General features: G+C 39.9%; 1 protein-coding gene across 2 annotated transcripts; it reads right to left on the reverse strand.

Annotated features, from left to right (window-relative positions):
• Window positions 1–1,459: 1,459 nt before the first annotated feature.
• Window positions 1,460–11,173, reverse strand: aagab (alpha and gamma adaptin binding protein). Of its 2 annotated transcripts, none has more exons than XM_046863803.1 (10): window positions 10,960–11,173; window positions 8,949–9,139; window positions 8,772–8,868; window positions 6,033–6,122; window positions 5,613–5,696; window positions 5,423–5,502; window positions 5,232–5,319; window positions 2,391–2,495; window positions 2,253–2,302; window positions 1,460–2,158 (listed from the first exon to the last, which is right to left on the reverse strand). In XM_046863803.1, exons 1-10 carry the CDS (start codon window positions 11,051–11,053, stop codon window positions 2,081–2,083), a joined length of 957 nt encoding a protein of 318 aa, XP_046719759.1. In that variant the 5' UTR covers window positions 11,054–11,173; the 3' UTR covers window positions 1,460–2,080. The 2 variants fall into 2 exon arrangements, with proteins under 2 accessions (XP_046719759.1, XP_046719760.1); XM_046863804.1 differs by having other exon boundaries at window positions 10,915–11,043.
• Window positions 11,174–11,323: the final 150 nt, after the last annotated feature.

Here is an 11,323-nt window from a genome sequence, read left to right on the forward strand (position 1 = left end):
GTGTGTGAGACAGAGAAAAGTATTAGATATAGATATACACACACACAGTGCGGGTAAATTATTAGTTGATCACCTGTTGATTTTGTAAATGTACCTCTTATAAAGAAATTAACAGTCTAGAATTTTTATGGTAGGTTTGTTTTTGACAAAAACAAAGAATATCAAGTGTGAAATATGTATTTGATCCCCAACCAACCAGCAGGAATTCTGATTCCCACACACCCAGATCAGTCCTGTACCTTTTAGAAAGTACTTCTAACATTAGCTAATTATGTGTATAAAAGACACCAGTCACAGAATCACCCTCTTCCATTCAAACCGCTCCACCACCATGAGCAAGACCTAAGAGCGGTCAAAGGACGTCAGGGACAAGACTGTAGACCTGCACAAGGCTGGAATGGGCTACAAGACCATCAGCAAGGAGCTTGGTGAGAAAGAGAACACTGTTTGCACAATAATTTAAAAAAATGGAAAAAATACAAGATAAATCAATTGCCCACTCGCTCTGGAGCTCCATGCTAACTCTCAGCTCATGGGGTAAGGATGATTCTGAAAAAGGTGGGGGATCTACAGGAGGAGCTTTTAATGATCTGAAGTGAGCTGGGACCACAGTCACAAAGAAAACCATTGGTAACACACCAAGGTCTCTCTGTTTTAGAATGCACATGAACAGGCCTGTCTGAAGTTTGCCAATAAACACCTGAATGATTCAGAGAAGGCTTGGGAGAATGTGATGTGATGAGACTAAAACTGAGCTTCAACTCGACTTGCCGTGTCTGGAGGCAGAGAAATGCCGAACATGACCCCAAGAACACCACCCCCACTGTTAAACATGGAGGAGGAAACATTCTGCTTTGGGGCTTTTTCTCTGCTAAGGGTACAGGAAGACTTTACCACAAAGGAAGGGGCCAAGCACTGTAAAATCTTGGATGAGACCCTCCCGGCCTTAGCCAGAACACTAAAGATGGGTTGTGGACGGGTCTTCCAGCATGGCAATGACTCAAAACATACGGCCAAGGCAACAATCTGAAGGTCTTGTAGCCCATTCCAGCCTTGTGCAGGTCTACTTTCTTGTCCCTGACGTCTTTCGATGGCTCTTTGGTCTTGCCCATGGTGGTGGAGAGGTTTGAATGGAAGAGGGTGATTCTGTGACTGGTCTTTTTACAGCTCAAGAGTTAATTGTAGAAGTACTTTCTTAAAGGTACAGGACTAATTTGGGTGTGTGAGAGTCAGAATTCTTGCTGGTTGTTAGGGGATTAAATACTTATTTCACTCGATCAAGTACAAATTAATTTGTAACCTTTTTAAAATGTTTTTTTTTTTTAATGGATTATTTTTAATATTCTCTGTCTTTCTGTTAAAATAAACCTAAGATAAAAACTCTGTGTATATTTCTGTGTTAATTTTCTGTATATATGTGTGTATATAATTATATTCTTTTTCACAAATGCTTCAGTCATTGATGATAAAAGAAATTTAATATATAAGCATTTTATGTCAGAAATGTTAACAGTGGCGCTCAGTTAGATTGTGACTATTGAAATGCATGGGTATTTTGACAAATTATCTAAATGGCAAAACAACAAACCACACTGCGTTATCCATAATTATGACCTTTTATATCCTGGACAAAATTAGGAACAACCTGACTGTTTAAAAACAACCTAATAATTATCTGCTCTCATAACAAAAGAGAGCCTGTACACATGTACGTACACACACACACGCACACACACTCTTTTGGGCAAAAATAAAATCCTTAGATGGACTTAAAGGTCTTTGTTTAGATGCACTCCATTGTTGTTTTGGGTAATCGGTTAGCTGCTGTACCCTCTCCAAACTTACGTTTATAATGTTTTAAAAACCAGCAGCTTATAATGGCTGTGCACTTGATTGGTGCTGGTGTTCCAGCAGGAAGATCCAGACTACCACGAGAAACCTTTCTGCATCTCTCATCCCAACTTGCACACACGGTATTTGTTTATGCCCGAGCCCGGTACTAAAGAGTGAGGCTGGGAATCACACGGCAGTGCTGGAGAATTGAGGGCAGAAGACTGGTGCTGTGGACTGGAATTCTGGTTTAGCTCTCCTCTCCTGAAGACAACCCATCAATCTCGTCCTGGTCCCCGCCGATTGCCATCCAAAATGCTTTGGCGACCTGAAAGAATTGCCATATCAAATTACATGAACAACTTTCCAGGAGCTTATTGTTGTGTGGGATATGAATTCTATCTATTTATACATCACCTCACCTTTTCTGCATGCACCTTCCTTTGCTCATGTGGCATTGAAGAAGCTTTATCTATTGCAAAGGGGAAAAAAAACACATTGGAACATGTGATTTCAGTATAAATTCTAAGACAATATGCAAAATCTATTTGCTCCCTCACCTTTCATCTCTTTTAGTTTCGTAAAGAGGCGCTCAAAGTTATCCACATCTGCATCTCCAGCTGTGAGGTTGGCTAACTCCTGAATGTCCATGTTAGTCATCGGGTCTAAACAGAGAGGAAAAAAATTATAAAAAAAAATATATATATAACTTTTTTTATTTTTATATAATTTTTATATAATGTATATATAATTCGCAAATAAATTCTTTCAAAATTAGACAATGTGATTTTCTGGATTTTTATTCCTCATTTTGTCTCTTATATTTGAGGTGTACCTATGATGAAAATTACAGGCCTCTCTCATCTTTTTAAGTGGGAGAACTTGCACAATTAGTGGCTGACTAAATACTTTTTTGCCCCACTGCATGTGTGTCTCTCTCTCTCTCTCTCTCTCTCTCTCTCTCCATTTATATATATACAGGGAGTGCAGAATTATTAGGCAAGTTGTATTTTTGAGGATTAATTTTATTTGAGGATTTAATTTGAACAACAACCATGTTCTCAATGAACACAAAAAACTCATTAATATCAAAGCTGAATATTTTTGGAAGTAGTTTTTAGTTTTAGCTATTTTAGGGGGATATCTGTGTGTGCAGGTGACTATTACTGTGCATAATTATTAGGCAACTTAACAAAAAACAAATTCATACCCATTTCAATTATTTATTTTACCAGTGAAACCAATATAACATCTCAACATTCACAAATATACATTTCTGACATTCAAAACCAAACAAAAACAAATCAGTGACCAATATAGCCACCTTTCTTTGCAAGGACACTCAAAAGCCTGCCATCCATGGATTCTGTCAGTGTTTTGATCTGTTCACCATCAACATTGCGTGCAGCAGCAACCACAGCCTCCCAGACACTGTTCAGAGAGGTGTACTGTTTTCCTCCTTGTAAATCGCACATTTGATGATGGACCACAGGTTCTCAATGGGGTTCAGATCAGGTGAACAAGGAGGCCATATCATTAGATTTTCTTCTTTTATACCCTTTCTTGCCAGCCACGCTGTGGAGTACTTGGACGTGTGTGATGGAGCATTGTCCTGCATGAAAATCATGTTTTTCTTGAAGGATGCAGACTTCTTCCTGTACCACTGCTTGAAGAAGGTGTCTTCCAGAAACTGGCAGTAGGACTGGGAGTTCAGCTTGACTCCATCCTCAACCCGAAAAGGCCCCACAAGCTCATCTTTGATGATACCAGCCCAAACCAGTACTCCACCTCCACCTTGCTGGCGCCTGAGTCGGACTGGAGCTCTCTGCCCTTTACCAATCCAGCCACGGGCCCATCCATCTGGCCCATCAAGACTCACTCTCATTTCATCAGTCCATAAAACCTTAGAAAAATCAGTCTTGAGATATTTCTTGGCCCAGTCTTGACGCTTTCAGCTTGTGTGTCTTGTTCAGTGGTGGTCGACTTTCTGCCTTTCTTACCTTGGCCATGTCTCTGAGTATTGCACACCTTGTGCTTTTGGGCACCCAGTGATGTTGCAGCTCTGAAATATGGCCAAACTGGTGGCAAGTGGCATCTTGGCAGCTGCACGCTTGACTTTTCTCAGTTCACGGGCAGTTATTTTGCGCCTTGGTTTTTCCACACGCTTCTTGCGACCCTGTTGACTATTTTGAATGAAACGCTTGATTGTTCGATGATCACGCTCAGAAGCTTGGCTATTTTAAGACTGCTGCATCCCTCTGCAATATATCTCACTATTTTTGACTTTTCTGAGCCTGTCAAGTCCTTCTTTTGACCCATTTTGCCAAAGGAAAGGAAGTTGCCTAATAATTATGCACACCTGATATAGGGTGTTGATGTCATTAGACCACACCCCTTCTCATTACAGAGATGCACATCACCTAATATGCTTAATTGGTAGTAGGCTTTCCAGCCTATACAGCTTGGAGTAAGACAACATGCATAACGAGGATGATGTGGTCAAAATACTCATTTGCCTAATAATTCTGCACTCCCTGTATATATATATATATATATATATATATATATATACATACACACACAGTGGAACCCGGTTATGTCGATGTCCTAGGGGGACGCCAAAAAGCATCAAGATAACCGATGATCGAGATAAACGAAAATCAAAATGGCGGCAATATATTAACGTGTTTGAAATTTCTTTATGTACATGATGTGCGTTAATAAATGAGAATGTGCATGCACGTGTTTTTGAAGGGTTTTTTTACACAACAGCGTTGCAGCGATTTGTTTGATGAAGGCATGCTATAAAAATACATACAGTACATGTTTATCTGTCAGGAATCCACCTGCCACGCCCCCTTCGGCCCCCTTCAGTGTGTCAGGTGCTTCTCGGCCGCTTTCTCTGAAGCTCCCGGCTTCAATCGCGCACATATGGTGCTCGTTTATCATCATCACCAGCTCCTATTTAAACTTCCACACTCTCACTGTCCGTTATTGTTGGTATATGTTGGTTCACGGCGGTCGCTGTTATCGCGCATGCGTATCCCGGTACGTGTCTTCCCACCGGCACTCTCTCAACGGCTGCTCTTTTCTTCCCAAAGTCGCGCCGCGCCCCTACTAACACTACGAACACTAGCACTAACTAACAGCAGAGATTCACCAGTATAAAATACAACACCTGTTAAATGGCAAATTTTTCCCCCCTTGTGCTCGAGATATTAGGGTTCGGCGACATAACCGATAAAAAATGCTTAGAAAAAGCGAGAATTTGGTGGTTCTACTTCAAAAACGTTGACTTAATAGGGTTGTCGAGGTAACCGAGGGCATGCATACATATATATATATATATATTTCAATAGATAAAGCAGGTGTTTATTAATATAACGTGCATATGCTCTCACCTACTACAGAGTCGACTTCCTCTGTACTATTCTGAAAGCTTCCTGTCTTCTGTGCGTCTGTGGTCTCTTCTGCACTCTCAGACTTGCACTATAAAAACAAATACAAAGCAAAATACTAACAGTATTTATACAATATATTTTACATTTTCACAACTTTTTACTGTCTACAGCGGCATGGGGTGGAGTCTGACCTGCGTTTCCGCTTTAGATCGTGGGTTGTTGTGACGAGATGCAACCAAACTACTCATCAAACCAAATCCCTGATTGTGTTCTAAAAAAACAAAATAAAAAAATAACGTTTAGATGTAAAAGTGTTTTTAACAAGTGAACTGTCATGTACAGGTTGTTACACTTATGACAGAATTACTATCTAAACCTCACCATCCTTCATCTCCACACTGGACCACACATTAGCATTGAGAGCCTGAATGATCCTCTTCACTCCTGTGGACTCTGGAAAGTCATCTGAAGCATCATTTACACACAATGTCAGACAAACATGTTTCTCTGTGTGACGAATCGCGTCTTTCAAAAACGTGTTTTTTTTAATTGTTCAGTTTGGTGCGGCTAAAATGGGCTGATTTGATTCGATACCGTGCAAAACTTAAAACGGACAAATGTAAACGCTAAATATTTTAATAAATATTTCCTAAACTGGAATAAAACAACATCCTTTTTTTTCATCTCAGCTATTGAAAAGCTGATCACCTTTACTAGAAAAAAGCTAAATAAATATAGAAATATAGAAGTCAATAAATATAGTGCTTACAGTACACACTGAACATATTTCATGAGTCTCACCATCCTCATCAGGCAGCTCCTCAGGGTTGAGCTCCACCAGTTCAAATGCATGAGCCAGACACCACTGCTGAGCATCTTGTCTGTTTACACCTGTAACATAGCACAGAAAGACACCACTTTATTAGATATACCTACTCTCTTTGGCCAATTTATTAAATGTAACCAATGATGGCCTGATATAAACATAATCAGGTTAGTTCACTGAGATGATCTAGATTAAAATGTTTTATAGAAATTAGCTCTTCACTTGACAAAGAAAAAAGCATGCACACAACAGGTTTCTTCATCTTAAAAAAAACCTGCTCTGGATCCATTAGACATCAACAAATACAGACCGGTATCACTTCTCTCCTTTCTTTCTAAATCTCTGGAACGCACTGTTTTTAACCAACTGTCTGTCTATCTCTCACAGAACAACTTCCATGATCCGAACCAGTCTGGGTTCAAAGTGGCACATTCCACTGAGACGGCCCTTTTGGCTGTTTCTAAAAAACTGCATGCTGCTCGGTCAGCCAAGCGGTCATCTGTACTTATCTTCCTAGACCTTTCAGCAGCATTTGACACAGTCAACCACAAGACTCTTTTGAATACCCTCAAGAGCTTCTGTATCCGCGAAACAGCATAGGAATGATTTGCTTCCTACCTGGAAGGTCGCTCATACCAGGTAACATGGAAGGGATCCACATCTACCCCGTGCAGACTCACCACTGGTGTCCCACAAGGCTCGGTACTTGGTCCCCTCCCTTTCTCCCTCTATACCCACTCCATTGGTGAAGTCATATCCTCACATGGGTTTTCTTACCACTGCTATGCAGATGACACTCAACTAATCTTTTCTTTCCCTCCATCAGATAACACAGCTTCCGCTCGGATCACGGCATGCTTAACAGACGTATCTTCATGAATGAGTGCTCACCAACTAAAACTCAACACCAGCAAAACAGAACTGCTGGTCATCTGAGGTGATTCATCTCCAGATCAAGATCTCCAAATAACTCTTCATGACTCTCTGCTCTCCCCTTCAGCCACTGCTCGTAACCTTGGGGTAACTATGGACAATGAACTGTCCTTCTTTCCACATGTCGGTAATGTCGCTCGCTCCTGTCGATTTCTTCTCTACAACATCCGAAGGATTCGACCTTTTCTGTCCACACAGGCTGCCCAGGTGCTTGTTCAGTCTCTAATCAAAGACTCAACTACTGCAACTCTCTGCTGGGAGGTCTTCTCTGAACACTATTCGTCCACTGCAAATGATTCAAAACGCAGCTGCACGACTTGTGTTCAATCAGCCCAAGTTCTCCCACACCACCCCACTGCTGCACTCCCTTCACTGGCTTCCAGTAGCTGCACGTATCAGATTCAAAACACTGATGCTTGCCTACAAGGACAAAAATGGACCAGCGCCATCTTACCTCAGAGACCTCATCACACCTCACACTGTACCACGCTGTCTGAGATCCTCCAGCACTGCTCGACTGGTACCACCTTCTCTCAGAATGAGAGGTAAGTATACTTCAAGGCTCTTCACCAAGGTGGTGGAATGAACTTCCCCTAGATGTTCAAGGAAGTGTCCCTGACTATCTTCAAGCGACGATTGAAGACCTACCTCTTCCCGAAACACTTAAATTAGCACTTTCCAAGTTTGCTTTGTAGAATTCAAGAGTTATATTTATATTAAGTTTGTAATCTTGCGTACCAGTGTACATTTATTCATTGCTAGAGACTCGAAGCACTTTTGTACGTCGCTCTGGATAAGGGCGTCTGCTAAATGCCGCAAATGTAAATGTAAATTTTAGATTTAAAGGGCCTGTCTATGTAAAAAAATTCTGATATATGACATACAATATGATGTGGTTGTAATGCCTGATCTCTGTACAAGTATTTCCAGCTGTGTTAAACAGTAAAAAAAAGGAAGCTTTGTGCTGTTATTTTCTTAACCCTTGACCAAAATATTTATTGCAGGGTTGCTGGTTATTTGATACTTTAAAAACTGAACAAATAAAAAAAAAAGAAATGGTGTTAATAAGTAAGTCCGAATGACTTCCTCTTCCTTCCTTACTCACAATAAGTTATTCAATTTGCAATATTTATGGGTTTGACCTTTTGTACACAACTGGATGTTTCTTTTGCACCTCTTGGCTGCTGCTGTTTTTTGCACTACATTGTGTCTGTTTATATTCACTCTCGGCTATAGTTTTTACAGTTGTCCTCGCACAGTACTGTATAATCAAAGTATACAGTAGGTTTACTGGTCGGCGCTATATTGGGTTTTGTGTCTTGTCTTGTGTTGTCTGTCTGCACTGTCTGGCTGTACTGTTTTTCGTCTGCAGTGTTTGCACTAGGTTGCACTCAATGCACTTTATGTAGCTTGTGTTGTGTTGTAGTTCTATGTTGTTGTTTAGTGTAGCACCAGGGTTCTGGAGGAACGTTGTCTCGTTTTTACTGTGTACTGTGTACCACTGTGTATAGTAGAAATTACAATAAAAGCCTCTTGACTTGACTTGTATGTACTTTCACACCTGTTTTGAAAACATTTGCTTCACCGGTGCATTGCTCAGTGCATTCCATGCTCTATCAAGTACAATTCCATAGATAAAAATAAACATAATCAAATCTAAATCTAATGATAGATTAGGTGACTTGGTGTAAGTATGCACTGCAAAAAATAACCAAATCTTTTAAGAAAATCCGATTGAAATAAATAGCTATCTGCTTTAGACAAAAATGTCTTACACTTACCATTTTCACAAACATGGTCACACACCAAGATGAGCACCTCCGGAGCCAGTTCCTCCACCAGTGCAACCCACGGAGTGAGAGCAATAAGACCATCTTTCTGTAATGTAAAGAGATTCAGAGGGTACCAGAATCCAGAAATGCTTAGGGATAACTCAAATTTTAGAATTAATCACTCACAGTTTTACTGTCAAAGTAGACAATAAAAGCTTGCGTGGACTGGGCAACTTCTGAGGTCATGTTAAAAGGACTTGGCACGACACAAAAGCTGACATCTGCAGTGTAGTATTTGTTGTTGATTGTCCACGGATACCAAACCACCACATCCTCCTTTTTAGTGGGTTCTGGTAATGACGATGCACCTAAGATCTCTAGTAACAAGCATACGAAAATGACCGGGTTAATTAATAAGTAACATACATTAGCAATGTCAAAGAAAAAAACAATAAAGAATATTATTGCCAGCTGAACCTATATTAAGCTGTGAGCAGTTAAACACTGCCTACTGCTGGCCATTAAGCTGAACTTCAGGGTTTAAGGTTTTATTTGTCATGTACAGATCGTCAGTAACAGTTTTTACAATTAAATTCTTAAGTGAGGCTTCAGGCAAAATACAGCAATATTAAATATTAAACATAGGAAAAGGATTTTTTTTATTATTTACAAGTGTGTGCAGGGGTGTGTGTATATTTATATATATTAAATAAATTATATGAGTATTTACATATATGACATTAGCATTAGCTATTCTTGTGTAAAAAAAAAAAAAAAAATATGGAACACAGAGGAGAATGTAGAATGTATATATCTGGTGTGCAAAACAAAAATACACAAAGATACGTAGTGTACAGGTAAGGTGCAAAAGTACAGTGCAATGTTATTGAGAGTTCTGAGAATAAAGAATTGTGCAGTCCCAGTATGTTAAACAAATATAAATAAAATGTATAACAGAGTCAGTTGGCAGTTGTGGTGTGCAGTGAGAATGTATTACAGTTTGTTGAGGATTCTAATAGACTGAGGGAAAAACTATTCTTCAGCAGCAGGCCGGTAGCACCTGCCTGATGGCAGTTTGTTGAACAGGTTGTGTGCTGGGTGACTGGGATCAGCTGTGATTTTTTTTTTTTTTTTTAGCCTTCCTTAGACACTGCATGATGTAGATGACCTGCAAGGCTGAGAGTTTATTTCCAAATACTTCATACAGTTCTGAAGAGTTGACTAAATCTCCGTATGTGAACTGTAGGGATGTGCATATACATTATATCCTGATTTCTTCTCACCTACAACATAAGACATGAATTACACCTCTAATGGTCTTGAGGTACCAGAAACCAGGATTCCTGTCCATTTTTTCTTTTCAGACTTGCCCGATTGATACGGTCACCCTGCTTCTGGATTGAGTTCTCTTCAATTAGAGACGATGATGGTTCCTAAAGATCCATGAAGTCCCTGAGCAACTCCAGAACTATGTTCATGGATCTGGACTAAAATGAAGATGAGCTGTCTGTGATTATGGCTTGGGACTTCAGTTTGCATTAACAGTTCTGCATTTAAGCGCCCATCAGTGAACCGTACACTCAACAATGAAGAAACCATAAAGAATAGACATTCAGTGACACCCAGATAAGGATGGGTTCCCTTTTGACTCTGGTTCATCTCAAGGTTTCTTTCTCAAAGCATTTGAAGGGGTTTTTCCGTGCTTCTGTCGACACTGGCTTGCTTATGACCGACAAACTTATAGGCAATAGCATATAAATTCAACTTTTATATAAATAACCTCTATTAAAATTGAATTGTTGCAGTCTGACGTTGGAGTCACGTGCTCGTGCAGGGCACAAGTCTATGAGTAAACACACCTCCATCCCGGCCACTTAAAGAAGCAATGCCACCATAGTTCTTGAGGATTTTTGGTAATAAATAAACGATTTATAAAATGTGTTTATCTAACCTTACAATATAATTATCATCTGATTGGAAACCCTAAATGGTTGCCATGCACTTCACACACATTCAGAGAAGGAAACTAATGGATCATTTCCATAAAATGCTTATGGGTTGCATTTTTTTTCCAGAGAAATCTATACAACCTAGCTGACTTAGGTTAACTAGCTTAACTAGCTACTAACCCACATCAGTTATGCTAACTCACCCTCAAACCAATCTGCTAGCTGGTTTCATTCACTTCTTTACTTACGCCTGACAAGCTCCTCTTCCTTAAACTCCGGGTCACAGCTTGTTATTAGAACACATGGTAGTGTCGTTTCTCCGTCATCCTTTTCCTCTGACATGTTTCAGTGGAGTTGAGGGCTAGTAAGCTAATATTAATGCGCTAATAATAAATAGCGCTCTCTCTCTGAGTCTCTCAGCTCCGACACCAACCTCAACCGCGAACTTCCGCATTAACGTGCTAGGACGTCATGACGTAGGTACGTACATACGTACGTATGTACGTCCGAATGGCATCATACATAATAGCCAGTGGGAAATTAATATTTTAATATAATTTTATTATTTTACTAGCCAGGTAGTATAACCCAATGTTGTCTCTTTTAAATATT

The sequence above is a fragment of the Silurus meridionalis genome, chromosome 13 (assembly GCF_014805685.1).
Source record: "Silurus meridionalis isolate SWU-2019-XX chromosome 13, ASM1480568v1, whole genome shotgun sequence".
Taxonomy (NCBI): Eukaryota; Metazoa; Chordata; class Actinopteri; order Siluriformes; family Siluridae; genus Silurus; species Silurus meridionalis.